This window comes from Wyeomyia smithii, chromosome 3, assembly GCF_029784165.1.
Source record: "Wyeomyia smithii strain HCP4-BCI-WySm-NY-G18 chromosome 3, ASM2978416v1, whole genome shotgun sequence".
Lineage (NCBI taxonomy): Eukaryota > Metazoa > Arthropoda > Insecta > Diptera > Culicidae > Wyeomyia > Wyeomyia smithii.
In genome coordinates, this window is record NC_073696.1 from 254,157,990 (window position 1) to 254,179,974 (window position 21,985).

Below are 21,985 nucleotides of genomic sequence, written 5' to 3' on the forward strand. Positions count from 1 at the left end.
TTCACAGAGAAAATCATCGTTTTGCTTAGGGGGCGCATTTTACCCCACTCTCCCCTACCGGTGTCGCTGTACAAGATTCTGGAAAATTACAGGAGTTCTGGAAAATTACAGGAGTGCGTCCCAGTTACCGCAGGAGTTCCGCAAGATTCTATCCTGGGACCGATGTTGTGGAATGTCATATACGACAGGGTGTTGTAATTCTAGTTCCCTGTAGGATTTGTCGGCTTTGCAGTAGACCTAACGCTAGAGGTCTACGGCGAGTCGATCGAGGAGGTCGAGTTGGCGGCCGTGCACTGTATACGCAAGGTCGAAGACTGGATGCATTTCAGGAAACTAAAGTTAGCGCACCATAAGATGGAGGTCACGGTTGCGAATAACCGCGAATTAGAGCAACAGGCGGTGGTCAGAGTCGAAGACTGTACCATCACCTCAAAGCGATCTTTAAAGCCTGAAATGAAAAAAGGCAGTGGTGTATGAAAAGAACTGGAACAGGGCGAGTCAACGAGGTAGAACAAGGTCAAGTACAAACGGGCGCGGAACGACATGACCAAGATTTTCAAATGAAAGAAGCGTCAGCAAAAGAATATGACGAGCTCGAGCAGTTGTCTCGTGCCAACGGCCAACGATACGCGAAAATTCTATGAAAAGGTTAACTAGTTAGGCAGATGCTATGTGTCGCAAGCTGACATTTGCAACGATCACGGATGCCAGCGAGGTGGTCGCCAGGTGAAGGAAGTACATTCAAGGACACCTAAATAGTGATTCCGCAAGCAGAAGCAGAACAGAAACTGACCTACGAGCATCAGCCGCAGGGGACCGAGTACCTGTCCCCGATGATGAGGGTTTGGGAGAAGGTAAAGCTACCAGACGAGTGTATTGAGGGAATCATCTGCCCCATTCTCAAAAACGGCGAAAAGCTGGAGTGCCACCCTTTTATTCGGTGCAACGCTAGTAAAAGGGAACGCAGCCCATTTTGTCCTGGTTTATTATCTAATAGCAACTTTGATATAAAATAAGTAATCTGTAAGGCAACATAAAACTGATAAAAACTGTCATAGTCATACTTTATTACATCATGAGTACCCCACGAATCTGTTCGTGAACTCAAACTTACAGATAACGTATTACTCAATCCGAGATTGAGTAACCAAAATAGCACATGGAGGTAAAAAGCCCACAAGTGCTCTATTCACCATATCTAAAGATAACAACCCAAAAAAAAATTACATTATCATTAATTTTATTCGTTCAAATGTTGATCACCAGGTTCTGACCCGTCTCTTATCTTGACGCTTATCGCTTTCCCTTTCCCTGCCCAAAATCCACCGAAAATTTTTATGTGGATTAGTTTATCTTTTTTTTATTTGAATAACTCTATCTCTGTAAATCCAACCAACTTCCGAGAAAATGTTGAACGTAGCAAACTTACCTCGTTCAATTTGGTCTCGTTCACGTACAACCCGCTGAGTATTCGGCCAAAAATGAAATTCAGAATCGTTCCCAGCGTTCGAATGATGGGCAAACTCTCGTCCAATCCGATCTCATCGAGAATCGTCTGAATGGTTGTGACAAGTTCTTCGGTCTTTTTGAAATCGCCTTCCGTTTCCTGTGGAGGGTAGACATTTTTAAATATTTTTCAAAATTTGACTTTGAAGCGCTCACCCTTCGAATCATCATTTGTATCCGCTCGCTGCTCATGACCAGCTTCTTGATCTCACCGGGCGTCACTTGCGTGTCCTTTGGGTAAGGGTAAGCCGGACCGTACCGTTTGGTCATGTCGGTCAACTGGTTCATACTGGGCCCGAGCAGGTTTTTGAAATGGTCCAAATAGTTGCGAACCCGACTTGTCCCATTCTGGTGGGGCTTGCTGTTGTGCAAATTTCCGTTAGAATGACTAGACTTCTTGCTCGAGCTTGTGCTCGCCTCACACGCTGGTTCACTCATTTTGCCACGGAAGAGGAGTTTCTGTTGTTACTAGCAAGCGGCGAACGGGTTTCGCATAGACGATGGGTTGAAGCTGTAAGAGATAAAGTAATTAAAGTCACGTGGAATTGTGATTGTCTGCGGTAGATATACGGCGTATGTTTGTGCTGCACTCTCGAATGAATGCTGTTTATTGACACTCGCAACCGTTGCGTTGATGTTTTGCTTGGAGGTTGTTGATGTGTGGACAATTTATGAAGAATTCCCTGAGACATGATGTCACTAAAAGTAGTTTTTAACACACCCATTTATATGGTGAAATTGCGTCAGAGGAAGTTCATGCGATGAGATATTATAGTGATTTTTTCTAAACGTCTGGGTGTTATGTCTCCAAGCCAGTCGTCACCGGTTAGAGTCTCGGCTCGGGAGAGACTGTTAGTGTCAGTAGGATCGTAGCGCTAGCCCCGCAATTGCCCTGTATACCTAACAGTTAGCTGCGAAGTCTGTGTATAATAAACAGGATGTCGAGTTCCGATACGGGATGTAGCACCAACGCTTTGCTTTGCTTTGGGTGTTATGTAATTTCATTGGAAATAGAATCTATTAATGAACTAGGCTTCGACGTTTCTATTGATGAACAAAAAATTGTTAAAATCCCACCTCTTCCAAGTCTAAAGCAGGTATTAGACGACGCAAATATTTGCTATTTTTGGTACGATTTTTATTTGCACAAAATAAAATCTGTATTGAAAAATAGCAAATATTTGCTTCGTCTAATACCTGCTTGGGAGTGACCTCTGTGCGAAACAAAATTATAGATTGTAAGTCACGGTAAAATAATCACCCTTCAGTCGACTAGTAGCGCCAACTCATGCGTAAAGGTGAACTAAAGCGGACGCCGCACATGATTATTACGAATTATGGAAGATCGTAAGATCTCTCGGGCCCACAATTTTGTGGAGGCTGCATCATGGTGAGTGGTACTCTCAACAATTAATTTAAAAACCTTAGAATGCTGATTTCCCCTTTTTTGTATTTGCATTTATACATAAATGCTAGACTGCCATACCGACCAACAATAAATTTGCATCGAAGGTGAAGAACCGTGTGTTATATTCGAGACTAAATTACAAACAACCCATGCCTCCTCCTTCCCTTCATTCGCTTGCTGCCAATTGTGCCGCTGTCCAAAAGACGCTCAAATCCGGCTATAGAGGTTAAACAGCACCGAAAAGGAGCTTTTTTGTCCACCTAGAGCTAAGCGTAAACCAGTCTCCCCAGACCAGACCAACGCCGTTAGTCGCATATTTTTATTAGCTTGATCGATGGCGCATCGAACGAGGAACCAATCGGTGGGTGCTCCGAACGAATGGTCTGACCAACCATTCTAGCAGGTTTTCACCAGGTACTTTAAGCAACCTCATCTTCGGACAAACCAAAGTGACGAAAATTAAAGGCAATGAAATAATGTTTTACACTTCCATTGAGCTCTGATTTAGTCTGTTATTACGAGTCTGATTGGTAATCGAAATGCGTCAAAGAACGAACGTTTGGAAATTACCCTAAATTCAAGCATCATTGAAAAAAGGTTGTTCATCGATGTTAAGTAAACAAGCAGAGATGTTAAGTAAACAAGCAGAGATCAGCTCGGCCTATGGAGGATGAAAAAATGAGAATGCGATGGTGTTGGACTAAGAATAGTTTTGACGAATCGAGAGTCAAAGACCTCTTCAAAGAACTATTTTTTCTGGAACGATGTAAAAACTCTAATAGTAAGTGATATTCATGGAATTCTCCCGGATCTAGACATGCCCGGGAACACCATACTTTAAAATTTTGGTATCAAGTCAAATGACTTTTAAAGCAATTTAAATATTTGCTTCGTCAATCAATCAATGATATGATAAATGTTACAAACATATTCCTATTACGCAATGGAAACTGAGGAAAAGTTTCAAGGACAAATACCTCCATACGTCTTTATTAGGGTGCCAGCCAAAATGGTCATCTCGAATTTCAAAAAGAAACCCTATACAAAATGTTCACCTGCTCGAAAAAACACCCTGTGCAAAATTTCAGCTCAATTGGACTTAAAATGGGGAGGCGCAAAGCGATTGAAGTTTGGCCTTTTTGAAAACCGAAAAATCACCCAAGGGGGGGGGGGATACGTGAAATTTCGGTTTTCGAAATTTTTTTTTTATGCCAAATGACTTAAAAACGCATGAAACGTCGAGAATTGGTGCCATCTGAAAAAATTTTTTTTTTGAAAAAATCGACTCTTTGGGACTCGTTTTTTCAATTGTGGAAGGCGAAGCTCAAAATGTTTAGAATTTATCTTTCGAAATTGATCACTAGTCTCTCGAAATAGCCTGTACAATGATATACACTATAACTAGCATCGAATACATTATGTTTCATTAAGGTGGTTCATTTATTCGGCATAGGGTGGTTCAAAATATTGTGAAAAATGAGTATAAAATGAAAACAAAAGTACTTCGGTTCGTTTGATTAGTGTGAGGTCTTCGACAAAGGTTTAGATAACAATTCTGTCTTTACAAAAAAAAAATTACACCTGAAAAAATTATTTATTCAAAAAAAAAAGTTAGAAGAAAAATTAAAAATTAATTATTCAAAAGAGCTCATTTTTTGAAAATCTGATTTCTTCAATAAAACCTACAAAAGATTATCAAAACAATCAAACTAGTCCGATCATTTAGAAATCAAGAAAAAAAAGTTATATTTGAAAAAAATTTTTTTTTTAATTTTTTGAAAAAAAAAAATTTTCTTTTTTCAATTATTTTTTTAAAAGGCATATTTTTCTTTTGGAAAGACAGAATATTATCTAAAACTTTGCCGAAAACACTATGCCAATCAAACAAACCGTTTCGACTGTAGGCATATTTTTAATTTCCAATAGAGCACTCTATGAGGAATTAAGAATATCTTTACAGTCAATGCGGTTTATTTGATTGGCATAGTGTATTTGGCAAAGTTGTGAGTAATAACTTTGTCCTTCCAAAAAAATGTACCCTGTGAATTTTTTTTTTTAATTATAACTTTTTTTTCTAATTTCTCCATGACCGGTTTCGTTTTTTAGGTAATCTTTCGTAGGTTTTATAAAAAATCTTTTTTTTTTTATTGGACTGTTTTGGATAATTAATTTTTAACTTTTTTTTTAAATTTTTTTTAAATTTTTAATTTGTTTTTAGAGTGTGTATATTTTTTTTTGAAAGACAAAACTATTATCTTCAACTTTGCCGGAGACGAAACACCGCTCAAACGAACCGTGTTGGCTCTAAAAATATTTGTAATCATCAATACTTATCCGAAATAGCATTTTTTAATAGCTTTTCAAAAATGAGTTGTGTTTCAAAAAATTAAACCAATAGCACAAAATGGCATCTTTTTCCTATAAAAACGTCTATGCAAAAGTTTCAGCCTATTCAGTTCACGTTCTGATGATGTAAACTTGATGTATGGTCGAACTGTCAAAACGACGCAAACCCAGAAACAACGAGTCAATTGTGTTGCGTATCTGATTGAGATCCCTATACTCTCATTATCACTGAATAACATCAATACAGTCTATTGTCCGATTATATAAGCCAGAGCCACTGTGTGCTCGATCAAGTGTTGGCAAAGGACATTATTGTGGTAAATAAAACGAATAAATTTTCTGGTACAACATTCGAAAGAACAAGTGTCCTAGAGAGTAAATTTTTCAAACAAAATAAAAAAAACATATTCCATCAGTTTCCACCGTTTCATGTACATACCTCCCGGGTGTGATTTTGTAAATGACATGCAAGCATTCAACATTTTCCGCAAGACACAATCTTAATTTTGGTTGAGATAAATTTTTTGCACAGAGTAGCTAATTGAAACATTTTGTAAATTTCCAATTCAACATTGCCACCCTACCGACAATGTTATAATAAATATTCTATTTTCAGGAATTTTTCTAGTGGTATTCAGTGAAAAATGATTTTTTTCATTTTATACTCATTTTTACACAATATTATGAACCACCCTATGTAGAATAAATGAACCACTCTAATGAAACATAATGTACTCGATGCTAGTTATAGTGTATATCATTATACAGGCTATTTCGAGGGACTAGTGATCAATTTTATTAAATAAATTCTAAATGTTCTAAACTCCGCCTTCCACAATTGAAAAAACGACCAAGTCCCAGAGAGTCGATTTTTTCCAAAAAAAAAATTTTTCAGCTGACACCAGTTCTTGACGATTCATGCGTTTTTAAGTCATTTGGCATCAAAAAAAAATTTCGAAAACCTTGGGTAATTTTTCGGTTTTCAAAAAGGCCAAACTTCAATCGCTTTGCGCCACCCCATTTTAAGTCCGATTGAGCTGAAATTTTACACAGCGTGTTTTCCCGAGCAGGTGAACATTTTGTATGGGGTTTCTTTTTGAAATTTTCTGGTCACTTTTTTTCATACGATGATTGGCACCCTAGTCTTCATGCAACTGAGAGTGCAAACGATATAAAAGGACTTCGCTGTTTTATGGGAATTTTCAGTTGGACTCTATCTAGCAATTTGCATAGGCGTGAACGGTTTTTGTAGAAATTCGTTTGCTATTCTTGGTATTGAAGAGTCAATTAATGTTGTCATGTACAGACCCGGAAATACTTCAGCAGCACCGGCAACTACGAACGTGCACGGTACGGTTCTCGTAGGAACTTTTTTTTGATATTCGTATGAAATTTGTGATACCGTGGTTAGTTTTTTGACCTGTTCCAAGGATGAAAATCCATTTAATTGAATATTTCAATTTTCAATCGCTTAACATTTCACAAAAACAAACTTTTACGGGCTCAGAAATCACGGTTTTTAAGCTTGATTGTGGCATTTGATGTCTACCTGTTGACGAATATTCCCGACGAGAGTAAAAATGTAATAATTTCATCCATTTATTCAATGTAAAATAAATTTGTGGGGAAAACCAATCGCTAGAACTTCGTCTGCTACGTATTTTGTAGAAATCGCAGCCCTACATTAACCATCATTTTTCTCATTTCGCTTACAATACGATTGAAGTGGAATGCACTAGATCATAGCAATTCTGCGATTGTTTTAGATATCAAATTTTTCGCCAGAACATATTGAAAAGCCAGTTGAAATCGGGTGTAAACTTGTTTCTGTAAACTAGTTTTTCATCATTTGGAAGCTGAAACTGCTGAAATTACAATCTGGTCTGGTCTGTCAAAAATTTATAAAAATGAGTATAACCGCAACCAATATTTTGTGTACTGTCCGGATAAAGGTTTCTGATTTTACCATAGCATTTTAACTCCCTTTGGCTCATTAGACGCAAATTGCGTCTTTTGTTAGAGTAAACAGCAGAACAAGAACGAAATAGACGACTTTGTGTTATTTTCTCTTTATGCGTTAAGTTCATGGACGCAACTACGGGGGGGGGGGGGCAAGGGGGGTCTATAGCCTCCCCTAGAAGTGTTTCAGCCCCCTATGGAATTTCTCACCGAATATTTGTATTCCACACTTTTTTTCTCGAGGTGGCTTTGTAAGGTCAGCACGCAGGAACGATTCTCATGCTTAGCTCTGCTCAATATTGAATCAGTTTTGTTAAAAGAGATAGATGTTGACGCAGTGGTTAAGATTTTCATTTCGATAGTTCGGATTTACAGCCCCCCCTAAAAAATTTCGGTAGCCCTTAGTTTCGCCCATGGTTAAGTTGAACGAATTTCGCAAAAAAGGATTTATTTGTGATTCCTATTCAATCGCTACTTCAGGTCTACTGCTTCGAAGTAAGAATAATATCCGAAAGCATCACATTGGAAGGCCTAATCCTCGACTTTTGATGCGAACGATTCACAATTGGTTGGATGCAAACAAGTGGAAGAGGGTATTCTATCTGGTTCCGTTCCGAAGCGTTGATCGAAGGTCCTGATCATAATAGGGTAGAGCACCTATTTTAAGCAGCTTTCTGAGTATTGAGACGAAATACTTGAAATGTATACATATGGTGAAATCCAAGCATAAGCATATCAATTTGTTTACTACATTTCTCTCTGTCGGCATTTGTTTTCAGATTGTAAAACTGATTTAGGAGCCAGCACCCAGACTGCAATTTTGATTGATTTTTTTCAATTGAAGATTTTTGACGTGGGACTACGTCTTTGTTTTCTATATTGGTATGCATCCTGTAAAATTGGAAATAAAACTGGCAAATGTTGCGTCAGATTTCAAACGATAATAACAGCATAACCACTTGATTGATAACAATAACCAGTACAGTGGTGGATAGATAAAATATAGAACAATTTTGTAACACACAAGGACAAATTTACGCGAGCAATGAACCAATCACATTCGAGCATTCCTAGCACAGACAACATGAATAGACACCAAACATTCCCTGTGATATTTTCTGTATCAATATCCAAAAAAAAAAATTAGTAGAGTCTCCCCGTCCCATTAGGTCAATTTATGTTTGCTTCCATAAACCTATACTAATTTGATGTCTCGAAGGTGAAGGTTTTACGAAAAGTTTATAACAACCCCTTTTCTTGAACAATTTCTAAACCTGCTGTTGAGCGTAATAGAAACTGATGTCTTGAAAGAAAACACGCTGGTAAAAGCAACAGTACCGTAGAGTAAATGTGGAGCAGAGCGCCGGTAGTGTCTCGTCGTCTATCATTGCAGCGGGCACAGCTACTGATGGTGATTGAAAGTTTATCTCATGAATATGATTACCATAAAAACCATAAATTACTCAACAAGAATTGATCATTTTTGCAACGGTTATAAAGTATTTTTATTTTTTTATCTTCGATATTCACCAATAATCGTGACCGACTAAGATCTATTCAGAATCTTTTTTTTTAATTTCAACATTGTTAGATATTTTTTCAATTTTTCACTTCACGAATAAAATGATATGCTTATATTAACTGTCTTCGTAATACAGTGAATGTAATTGTTGGCAAATGTAACAAACTTGTGAAGCAGAAAAAATGAATCTTTTTGAACTTTAACTTCGTTGTAATTGTTGAATGTTGTTTGCACAAAAAACACTACAGGCACAACATCACCAGGTGTAAATGAAGTTCTTTCGAGTGTAATTAAATAGATTTCTAAACCTGTAATTACAGTATTTAGCCTCACGTCACAATTTCATACAACCCTAGGGCTGTATACCTTGTAGTATTAAAAGATTCTTTTATGTTAAATGGTAGTTTATAATTCGTAATGCAGCTAGTAAATCAGAGTTTTCGTTCTCTTAATTGACCCTAACATGAAAAATGTTCAAAATATTGAGCGAACGACGATCCACAGTGCTCCCCTCAATCTGGTTAGATATTCTCCTCAACATATGAGAAGGGAAAGTGAATGTTCACCGTTTACTTTGTGGAGCCTTTTTTGCAGTGCACTTTTTTTCTCCGCTGTGCTGTGTTTCTGCTGTCGTAGAAAAACTAACACACTTTCTGCTTACACCACAACTGAGCGATTCTAGAGTGGTGAATTGCTCCCGAGAGAATGCACAGAAATACACCGTGGTGTGCACTACTGAGATAAATTCGATAGCATTCGAAGAGCACAGGCAGCTTGATTTATTTTTTTCAGATTCCGGATGCAAAGCAAACAACGCAATTTGCTTTTCTACCAGGATGTTCTCCTCATTTGGTATATGCTTAAGAGACACACATTAAAGACAACTATGTTGTGTAGGGTAAGCTCACTGGAGTAATATTTCAGATTCCACTGCGGTGTTTTTTGCATGCAGTCACCATTTCATGGAATAACTTTTAAAATGTTTTCTATACTCCCAAGTACTGTACTGCCGTGAAACGCATATCAGTCCCATCTGAATTTTCGTCGATTTTGAGTTATGATCACAAAAGGTTAGATTTGGCAATGCTTTACAAAATAAATGTGGAAAATAAAATAGTTTGTTCTGAAAAATTTTCAAAAAATATCAGGTCTGTTTGTCCCATCTTAAAAGTAATCGCATACCAGTCCCACAATGAATATTATACAAAATAACGCCTATATTCAAAGTTCAAATGCTTTTTTCCACAACATTCTATTCTTTCATGTTAGCGTTGAGTAAAACCACACGAAAAAATAAATAAAATGTCATCCAAAAGGTCCAGATCAAAACTGAGACAATCTTCAACAGAGCTATTTTCATATGCGTAACAAGCACGGATCAGATCTGACGAGGATATTTTGCTCGAAGTTAAACAATATTTTCACACTTTCAAAATGATTCTTATCCAACAAAATTAACAAATTTGATACCTATAAGCAGCAACAAACTGATTCGTTCTTAGACTGAGATTATAAGCCGATTATTTTTACGCTGTAATGCTAAATAATCGCATATCAGTCCCACTATAATTTATTCCATTGTAATTGTTATAAAATGACTTTTTATGAAACGAAACAATTTGAGCATAAAAAACATTAATATTCCATGCGCATTGTATTTTATTGAATTAAACATTCAAGACCTTTTATCGCAGTTTTCTTCGTTCGATGATTTCGCAGATGGGACTGATATGCATTTCACGGCAGTATATTTCATGAGAATGATAGTTGGTGGAAAGATGTAAATGAAAATCTCACAGTGCACAGTGGTCCAAACTCGAAAAATCGTGATCGTGCTAGATTCGACTAGTAAGTTAGGATCATAAAATAAAACTTTACTTTTGACGTCTTTGGTTTTCCGATCAATCCTTGCTCCAAATTGCTGAATATTGCGATCTTTTATCTGTACGTTGCACACGAAAAAATAGAGTTTTTCGTGAAACACTTCTCCTTTTAATCTGTTACAATAATCGTGCAAAATTTGCGGCCAGGCAGCGTTGCCAACCCTCCAGTTTTTCCTGGATATCTCCAGTTTGCTTTGGGCACGTCAGCAAAACAGCTAAAGGTTGAATATCTCCAGTTTTTAAAAAAAGTTCCAGTTTTATCCAGCTTTCTACTCGTCACCTTATTTATTGAATTTATTCCCCTTTAAAGCATAATATTTTCAATATTTCATGCATTCATGCTCTTCAGTTTTCTGGTTTAAACCGAATACCAGACGCATCTAGAAAATTTCGAGTACGCCGGACTTTACTGCCGGTAACCGCAAGTCAGGCCCATCTGTAATTTTGTCAATTTTGAGTTAGCATCGGATTTTGGCCTATCATTGAGTGTATTTTCAGATGTACCGATAAAAAATAGTGGTTTGTTCAATAAAAGTGGAAATCAATACCAAGTCGAATTGTCTCATTATGAAAAGTAACCGCAAGTCAGTCCCAGACGAAAAATAACCGAAAGTCAGTCCCAATTAAAACAAAATAAAATGGATGGGGAGTAGAGAAGAAAAGTTCGATATGACCGTTTATATGAAAATAAGTTATTTAGTAAAAATTTTTTGAAATATTTGAAATGGTGACGAATTTATGTGCAGCAATTTCCTGCTAATATGAGTTCTAGTCCATTTTTTTTTCTTGGTTCGCTTTTTCATGGATCTATCCGGAAAATCTTCAGTATCGAAAAAGCTTCCATTAGAATCCAAGAAAGCGTTCCAAGGTATCGCCAAAGGTGATGCTCGAACCTCAAACGGATTTTGATTATCTTGACATTTGTTGTCGGATAAACCAACTACAGCCCAGCTGCAGTTTCTTCATCCGAATCCTCACCGGATGAGCTTTCATCGGTTCCGTACATCATGAGATTTTCCAACATCGACAGTTTTGGAACTGTTCACATGAACATACACTTACGAACTGCGAAGGATTGACGGATTTCCACGACAACAAATAAAAACACGTCGACAAGCACTATAGCATCAACATGGCAATGTGACTGACTTGCGGTTACTTTCCACTTCGATGTAGAATGTAACGGCAAGTCAGTCACACTCAAGGTTTTTATCATTAAATCAATGATTTCATGGTTTTAAAACGTAATAAGTGCAGGCTAGTATGCAAACTATATTTTAGCATGAATGTTGTCAAAATATTTCATGTTAAACAAGTGATAACTGAGCGTGAATAAAATATCTTTCGAAGCTGTTTTCTCGATTTCATATTTTTACAGATGGGACTGACTTGCGGTTACCGGCAGTTTATACCTAGTGACTATAATCTCCTCCCCTTGGGGTCATAAAATAGGGAAAGTGATGAAATCGGGAATTTTTTTTAAATAATGTTTTGTTATGGAAGATGGTAAGCCAATAGTTTATTACGTAAAATCAGCGATTTAAATTACTACAAGCAATCTAATCATATGAATAAGGAGCCGTTCTATCTGTCTGCCTGTCTCTCTGATCCTTATAGACGCGAAAACTACTGTGCCAATATTCATGAAAATTTGTATGTAGGGGTTTTTGGGGTCGGAAAAGGTGATTAGAATAGTTCGAGACCCCTTTCTTTTCTAGAAAGGAGGGCTCCCATACAAAAATAACACAAAATTTTGTGTAACTTGAAAGCTAATCAAGCAAATGGAACCAAATTTAATATGGTGAGGTTTTTTGTGCAAGAAATATGTCAATGGTAATTTGACACCCCTACCACCTCTGGAAGGGAAGGCTCTCATATAAATGAAACACAAATTTCACTACTAGTTCGTGAGGTAGGTACTAGTGTTTGCATAAAGCTATGAAGTTGTACTGTAAGCGCCATACATTTCTCAAGCAGCTTGAAAAATAATTTCGCTTGATTTTTAGCTATTTTTTAAGGTAACGAAAGAGGGATCAGAAATTACCCTAAATGTGTATACGTGGTTAATAGATAGCCCTTTCACAAAATACCTCCTCAATACATTTCAAAATACATGAAAATTGATTACGTTTTTCTTTATAATTCTGGCGAGCAAAAAACAGAAAAAAATTGATGACACAGTTGAAACAACACTAATGAATTTAGTTATCGTAGATGCATTCTAGTGCATCCAGTACTTGTTTTAAAAATACAAAAATACGCTAACAGTTCTACTAACAATAATCGAGGATGTTGTCTACAGACTTTAAAAGACGTAAATGCGTATCCTAATTGACATGTTAAACTGTCACTTGTGAAGAATTGCGAGATTTGGAGATGGTTGAGGTTCAATCACCGCCCAAAATATCGAAGTGTGTCAATAGCTTGTTAATTTTAATAGATAAAACATAACATTTTTCGCAAAACCATGCATTTTTGGAAAGCTGATAATTTTGTAGTAGATTTGAAAACTCGGAAAATATGAGAACAAAAATTGGGATTTTTATTGCCTCGTTATAAGTAGGAGATAGAAACATGAATTTTTCGGCAATGTTTCATGTTTTGAGATTACATGAAACTTTGCTGAAGACACTATGCATCCATCTCAATCTAATGAAAGAGTAAATCTTCTATCTTACTTTTAGGTGGATTGATCATCCATTTTTCTATATCTAAAGATGCGGTGTTTAATAGCTCAAAAATTCTTGGAACATACGTTATGGCTAAAATTAACATTTGAATCACTATTTAATCAATCGAACGAAAACGCAAAAAAAGAATTGTGCAAACGTTCTAATGAATTGAATCTAAATAGAAATATTTTTTTTTTAGAATTTATATGAGCAGTTGTCAACGGGGGGTGTATCAAAATTGTTTAAAATCTGTCTGTCTGTGGATGGCCCTTAACGATATCTGTTTTGTGGTGCTTCAGTTGCATTGCGTAAATATTGCCGTATCGATATTTCATCGATATCAGTGCCTGGTTTGTCAGTTACGTGAGCGCCATATAGCGGAAGCATTGCAACTTACGTTTCAAATTACGGCTTCAAGTGTTTACACGTCCTTTGAAACTAAGACGAACCTGTGTTCTCCGTGCTTTCATCCCGATTTGGAAAATTTTGCCTCTTGTATGTTTTTAATCCGGATCGTTTCTTGGTTCTCTGATGAAACTTTGCGGAACATCAGATTTTTTGACCAAGTCCCACGACGAAATGTTCGTATTCCGTTCGAAATGAACGCTGACTCTCAGTCTTTTGAGCATTCTTATCGGTTTTCGTCCAGCTTCTACCTTGAGGTCTGTTGCCAATCGTTGCTGGAAGTTTTGGAAGACCCTTGAGATGGTTGCATAATGTATACATAAATTTTGTCCCAAATCTCGATGCACCACTCTAGTATTTTCCATGTGAGTGAACAGAATCCTTGATTCGTACATTCCTGAACAAACATGTCAAACGAGTACTCGCCACTGCGACGTTCTTTTCCCAAAACGTATTACGATTTTTTTTCTAGAAATGAGGATAACGCACGTTGTGTGCGGATATTTTGGAAATTACCATTGATCTTGAAATAATATATGTGAACCGAAATAGAATGAAGTAAGGAGAAATTAAACAAAATAACTTCGCAAAATGAGTGACAGTGTGCATCACTTCAATGCGTGAATGTCAATTGACTATCTGTTCTTTGTACGAGAGTCGACGGTTTTCCTACAGTTACGAGCAAAAGACTACTGCGACGTACACACTTACGAAGCGAAATCAAATGAAAGTGTCAGTGACGAGTGCAAAACTAAGCAGTAGAAAAACGCCACTCTAAAGAGCAACTAGGCATATTTTGATTAATTTCGATCAAGTAAGAAATAGGTACGCAGGCTTCGAAATGGTCACGGTAGAACTAGTTTTCACTGCGATAATCGTTTTCTTTTTCCTCTGACGGTGGCAAGGCTCGCGGTCTAAATACATTTTTGAACAAACATGTCAAACGAGTACTCGCCAGACGCCACCACGACATTTTTTTTTCTCAAACGCATTTTGATATTTTTTTTTCTAGAAATGAGAATTACGCACGTTGTGTGCGGAGATTTTGGTAATTACCTATATTATTGATCTTGTAATAATATTTCTCAACATGAATAGAGATAAATGACATTTCACCTACGCACACTAGTGAACGTGTAAACCCTACACGGGTACACGGGAGTTTGTTTCCTCCAAACTGTAAATCATCGCATCTCGTTGCTTCGACTTTTTATTACTTTTTACCATTTTTGGTCGGTTATGTTTAGCTGCTTCTTCCGATTCATGATTAAGAATGAAAAATTTATTCAGAAACGAGTTTTGAACTTATAATAAGTGTTCAACTAATTATTTGTCCATCTGCTAAAAACATAGCATTGCAAACAAAAGAGCGATTTGTAAATACACTGGATTCTCTTTCAACGCGATTGATGCGTGCGCGCAAGAAAAAAATCACGTAGTTTTGAACAAATCGCGTAAAAAAAGACGCGTCGTTACAAAATCTTTCGCTATGTGGTAAATGTGTGTATGTATGTGTATGTGTGTATGTGTGTATGTTTGTGTGTGTGTGTGTGTGCGTGTGTTACATCTTGGCTCATAAACAATATTTGCCATGTCACATATCGCGTAATTTCGAGAAAATCGCGTAATTTCGAGGAAATCGCGTAAAAAAATCGTGTAAAATAAAATCACGTATAAAAAAGTCGCGTAAAAACAGAATTTAGTGTATTTTTCTCATGAGTGGCACTAACACATTCGTACGTAAATAGGTCTATAGAACGAAGTAGACAGAACAGGTCAAAATAACATCGCCAAACGAATGACAATGTGCATCTCTTTGATGCGCGAGTGTCGAATGATCATTCGTCTTTTGTGTGAATGGCGACGGTTGTTTTACATTTATGAGCGCACGCCAAGGTATCTAAATCAAATGAAAATGCTGACCCCAAGCCTGTAGGTACGAAAATTTAAAATATAAAATAAATAAATAAATAGCTTGAGTTGTTTTTGTTTTGCAATAATGCAGTTATCCAGCACGAGCCGAAATAAATAAGTGCGCCATTTTGTTTTTTGTTTGTACCAACAATTTTTGTTTTTTTCGTATCCAACCCTATCTTTAAATAACAACAACACTATCACACGCTAGCCTGGGGGGCTAATGCGGTCTCGATCAACTAGATTAGTTGAGAGAATACGTTATCGATATTGTTTTCGGCACATTTTGCATGTTGTAGGATAAGTACAACGATACACCGTGCCCCAGTGCTGAGTCGAGAAAATTTCCAGCTCGAAAAGACCCTCGACCTGATCGGGAATCGAACCCGACATCACAACCGTGTGGGAGAGCTAGCCGACCGACATCGCTAACCACAGAACCACGGGGACCACTATCTTTAAATAAATGTAAATGATTATTGACGTAGAACTACGTTTTACTTTAGCATACCACACAGGGATGCAAACTGAAAAACTGGGACGAAATTTGTCCCTTTTCAAATGCTTATAGGTCGGTTGGTTTTCAACCGATTTTCTTCATTCTTGCAGCAATCGATTGGAAAATTATACATGCTTCTGCCCAAATGCAGAAAAATGTTTGAATCTACGAACTATTGCACTATTGAAAATTGTCAAGCCACGTTGAAATAAAAATAACGTCCTCTGATTGGTCGCTTGCTTGCTGTGTGTATGATATGGTATGATGTGTATATGGTATGATGATATAGTATGACGTGTGTGTGTGTGTATGATATGATATGATGTGTGTGTGTGTCTCTATGATATGATATGATGTGTATGCGTCTGTATGATATGGTATGATGTGTGTGTGTCTATGATATGGTATGTTTTGTGTGTGTGTGTGTAACAGCAACAATATCGCACGCTTAGCCTGGGGGCTAATAGCGGTCTCGATCAACTCGATTTTAGTTGAGAGAATTCGTTATCGATATTGTTTTCGGCACATTTTGTATGTGCAGGATGAGTACAACGATACACCGTGCCCCAGTGCTGAGTCGAGAAAATTTCCAGCTCGAAAAGATCCTCGACTCGATCGGGAATCGAACCCGATATCACAACCGTGTTGAAGAGCTAGCCGACCGACATCGCTAACCACAGAGCCACGGGGACCACACTGTATGTGCTGTGTATGGTTTTTAACTCGGCACGCCCAAGTAACATTAAAAGTTTTTTTTATACCCTCGACATCGTTGTAATGGCTGTATCCTTAAATCTGCTTTTAAGCAGGACAAATCTTAATGGTTATGATAAAACTATGAAAAAACTTTGTTACAGCTACAAGGGCCCACGCTACAAGAGGGTGTTGAGCATATATTTTAAAACCATTTATATGAGTATACGTTTTAGTCGGAAATTCTTAACGCAGCTTTAAGAGTGTCTGTACAGCTTAATTGAGAACTTAAATGACATAAAAGTGAACTTAAGACGTCATTCAAAGGAACGCTTGGGATTATAAAAAACCTGCGTTTGTAGACAATGACGAACACAAAAACAAAAAATGTAAATATAAATTATATCAACTGAATCTTTGAAACAACTTAAAACCATCATGAAACCGTTTAAGTTCAACTCATGTACATACAATATTCTCTTACTTCCATGAATAAATATCATTTTTTTGTAATATTGAGCTTAAATGGGCATGCCAGGATAATTTTTTGGTGAATTTTACCATTACACTACTAAATAAAGCAAGCCCCTTGATAACATTGTGAAATTACATTTAAATTTTTCTGAAGAAAAATGACCAAGCACCAAGCGATATGTCATTGAATCTTTTAAATTAGTACTAAGTTTGAATATCATCTACCACAATCGACATTACGCCTTTTACATTACGAATTTCTGAATATCAGGTGAATTTTCTGAATCATTTCGATTTTAGAATATATCATGGCGTACCGAGCAGCAACTCGGCGACTTACACATTTCCTGATAGTAATGGATTCTGCTGTGGTAAGTTCTTCAGGTCTCGCCTAAACTCTTTAAGCTCAAAAAGCTATGCACTGGTTTTATTACGGCCTCTTTAGAATTCTTTTCCCATCACGATACCTTAATAAAACTGAAACCAGAAATACTACTCTTAATCTGCGCTATATGTCTTTGTTAAAAAACTAATGATTTTATGGCAGCACGGCACCAGATCAAATACACTCAACAGCTTTTTTTCTGATGCTACTGTCACAAACGTAAACAAAAGTGTTCCGTCTGCAACTTAACGTGTTGATTGTGCTTTCTAAGTGAGAAAATTAAAGGTGATTAGTGAAAAGTGTTAATCTATTGGTTGTTTTGAATGTCCAAACATTCTCGAAGTCCATTGTGCCAATACTGTCCATTTCCCATAGACTAAATTTGAACGGAACGGTTATTTTTAAGAAAAGTTCGAAGATCCTGGGGAAAAACACCCGGTAGCCGCTTATCAAAAATGTTTAGCAATTCTTTTAGAGCATTTTGTTGTATATTGAACGTTACAGCCCAATTCTGCAAGTCAGTATAAAGCATTTCATTTTGAAATATTTCGGATTTAGGGGGTTGTGGTATGCTGACTGGCTGTTGAATTTTAACTGCAACGGGAATACTCCAAAACTCTTAGCGACTTGTGGGGATTGATAATGGGTGTTTGGTTTTCCAGACTGCGAAACCGCTCTCAGTTCTAAAGTATCTTCGAAGGCACTTGTATTGTTTTCGTGCCGTTGTTGAAAATTGACAAGAGGAGAATTAAGAATTTTAAGATAATTTCTCCTATTTTTCCGTTTGAAGTTACCATTATTTTTAATTCTTTTCCACTTATCGGCCATGATTGAAGCCATCTGCGATTTTATGAATGACCTCACAAAAACTAACAATGGACCAAACAGTTTTAATGATGATTCTACATGTCCTCTTTAAAAACTTGATAGTCTCTCGATACTATCTTAAGGCAAAGAGAAACCTTTAACACAAGTTTTAATGTAGTTCTAAGTATTAGTTCTATCGTGCATTTATATCCCCATTGATAAACAGTGAATAACGCATTGAAGAAAAACATGAATCTTAGGAGGCATCTGAAAGCCTTTCCAAGACGTCCTGATTTTGATTTATTTCAAGGCAATACGTTGCTGTGTAAAAACTTATAGACTTAGGTACGACTATAGCAAAACTTTCTTAAAATATGTTAACGGCTTTGAAGCATAGAAATTGTTACTTGGGCGTTCTGCTAACTGCTAAATCCGGTTCACGAAATACACAACCCTTCATTAGTAGACATTATAACTCATAACCCAAGTAAAAATATTGGTTTTATCAAAGTTTTATAGCGCTCAATACAGCCAAAAAAGCGCTATGAAACTTTGATAAAACCAGTTGTGTTACTAGGGTAATGAAACACTCAATGCATTTGTTAATAGTGTACGTAGTTCTACGTCATTTATGCGGTCGTGTCTTGGATACAACCTCCTACTTTTTTTTCTGTGTCGGTTTTATCATCGCAAAAAAATAAGAGAAAGCACTATTTTAACGCATTGATAGAAGACTCTCTTGAGCAGGTAAAAAGAAAAAAATTTCGGTGGTGAAGTCAACCGTAAAACCCCCATTGTAAAGTAGACCGGATTTTATTTTTTACAAGACTTCTTGCAAAGGGAAACCCACTAGTTTACGTTCCGAGTAAAGCAAATATGAAATGAAACTGTCAAAATATATGCAGAATATATAGATCATTGAACACACAAATAACTTTACTTTTTGACGGTTTACGGAGATTTGTTTTCAAGGTGTCAGATTTCGATGTTTAGTGAATTTGTGATTATGAAAGTGAAAACAATTGTTATGAATATGAAAAATGAAACGAAATAAAAAAATATGAAAGTAATTTATAAATTCTTTACCACCGAACAGTAAAATGCACTATAATGAAAAAATCGGATCCAAAAATTTTAAAAAGTCTATGCAAACAAACTTTCCTGAACTGTCAAATCTCATTTCTTCTTTTTTATGACGTCATCGTGCAATAAACCATTGCACACAAAAATGACCTCGCTTTTTTTACACAACCCACAGGTTTGTTTAAAGTGTATTAGTTTTTTTTTCATTCACCGTTTTTCTTGAAAATAATTACTTTCTAGGAGAGCTCGAAAATTTTCTATGTTCCAAAAAGTCGATTGTCTTTTGTCGGTCAAAAAAGTGAAAATTTTTCAGAAAAACGAAACTTTTGAGTTCTACTGTCAAACGAGTTTCTAGAGTCAATTTTGCTTATACGTTCATTGACACCCTAGTGTGCATGCGTAAAAAATTCCAAGTCCAAATAAAAACTTCAAACAGGGTTTTAAAAAACTGTAACCCACGTAGTTTTTTGTTAGCTGAGATTTGTGGTATTTTTTCCCAGTAAAGTATACCTACAGCAATCATGTTGAATTGACTTTTGATCAGAGGTTAATTTCAAAAGTTGTTTCTAGAAAAAAACATAGCTTCCTATGGAAGTATCTGATCAAAACATGTACCTATCAAAAAATCATCTGCAACATTGAAACTAAAACAACGCAAAAAATTGAGCTTAGCAATTAAATAATAATGATAACTAACGTATTACGATATTGTCCTACATTTTATCTATTCATGCTGTTATTATCGTTTGAAATCTGACGGAACATTTGCCAGTTTCATTTCCAATTTCACAGACTGCATCCCAGCAGTATAGGAAACAAAGACGTAGTCCCACGTCAAGAATCTAATTCAGCCAAGGATCCAAACTTCAGGATTTACAAAAAAATCAATAAAACAGACCAGAAGAACTAGAGAAAGTTTCGTTGCATCCGTTATGCAACGACAGGTGAAAGGAACGAAATGTTCTTTTGCAGCATGATGTAAGCATTTCGTTACAAAAGCATTGCTCCGAGGGTTGTGAAAAGTATACGGCGAGGTTATAACTAATTCAAAGCTTCAGCTCCATTCAATGCGAAAAGTTGAAACGGGCAATAAATGCTTTAGTTTCCTTTGTTCGAGGTTATATGCGTGAAACATTTGTCTTAGGCACAATTAGAATTGTGTTAGGTTATTTTACTCGTTTGTCACTGGCCATTTGAAAACGACAAAATCCCAGGGTTTCATTTTTTTCCAACTTCAAATTGGACGGACAGTAACTTTGCGTCGTTTCCCTCGAAAAACAAACGTTCACGAAACTTTGCACGTACTCCATTGACTAAGTTTGTTACCTACGACGTTGATATGAGAGCTCGCTTTGGAAAACAACCGTAAGGTAGTATCGATCGAGTAAACAAACCAGTTTGATTGATCAATTCTACTTCAACTCTTGGGTAGAAATCGTGAGCTGAGCATATACACATATATGCTGCCTGCAGTGAATCAGGATTGCAGTTGGCAGCTGTGCATGAGAAATGAGTGCAATTTTTGTTTACCTGTAAGCTGCTGGCCTGTGTTAGTAATTTATATCTACAGGGCAAAACATAACCTAAAGTAAACACGTTTCGAGTAGTGAGAGAAATGGTAACGTTTGCGTGCTGCTGCAGCCAAAATTGCCGGTGCGAAACAAAGTTTATATTCGTTTCTCTTCTCAGGCCGATGACATAGTAAACGCGGATAGTGTCGCAAAGCGATTCGCCTTACCGTAGGTTAGTGTACTGCCCAAAGACCACTGCAAGGCGAATCGCTTCGCGACGCTATTCGCGTTTACTATGTCATCGGTCTCACTTTACTGAGTTTAACCTTCAATTAAATAGCAAGAAAATCATCCAAAATCAACCCATAAACGACACGGGTGTTCAAGTGCTAACACACTCAACGCCTGCGCCCATCCCCTGAGGAGAGGAATCAGATGCATCACTGCTTCACACTACTATATAGTTAGTCCTATCCACCTGCTGCTAGCTACACACTATTTGAGAGTGGTCTTTACGGTTAGCCAGACTGACTGCCCCCGTCTCTGCTGTCTACTGGTTGAAGGTCACCGTCCATCCGTACTATGACTAAACCATCTAGCGAATCAGAAATATGCAAGAAAAACGGAGCATAAAAACGTGTTTTTCGGTTTTGCGACATCGCCTCGCCGCTGTTCCCTATATTTTTCTCACGTTGTAAAATGGCATACACACAACGCAACACGCGTGGCGTTACGCTGCTCTGTGTTGACATAAAAGCTTTGGAAGTTGTTTTAGATATACTACATAGGTATAACAAGCAGGGCTAGTGGCTGCCCGGCGAGGCATTCCTCATTAAATGTTACATATGAGCGGTGGATATTTTTATGTGTTCTAGTATTTTATTTTCTATTGGGGTTTAGATAAATTAGTTATGTAAT

The 21,985-nt window shown here is 36.9% G+C and overlaps 1 protein-coding gene across 2 annotated transcripts in view; it reads right to left on the minus strand.

Annotated features, from left to right (window-relative positions):
- LOC129730304 (dihydroxyacetone phosphate acyltransferase) overlaps nt 1–21,985 on the minus strand; it is a 48,427-nt gene that overhangs the window by 18,132 nt on the left and 8,310 nt on the right. For both annotated transcript variants that reach the window (XM_055689521.1, XM_055689522.1), the window contains exons 2-3: nt 1,663–2,017; nt 1,430–1,606 (exon numbers count right to left, since the gene is read on the minus strand). In XM_055689521.1, the coding sequence (XP_055545496.1) occupies nt 1,430–1,606; nt 1,663–1,944 (459 nt within the window). In that variant the 5' untranslated portion in view covers nt 1,945–2,017. The remainder of the gene's footprint in view (nt 1–1,429; nt 1,607–1,662; nt 2,018–21,985) is intronic.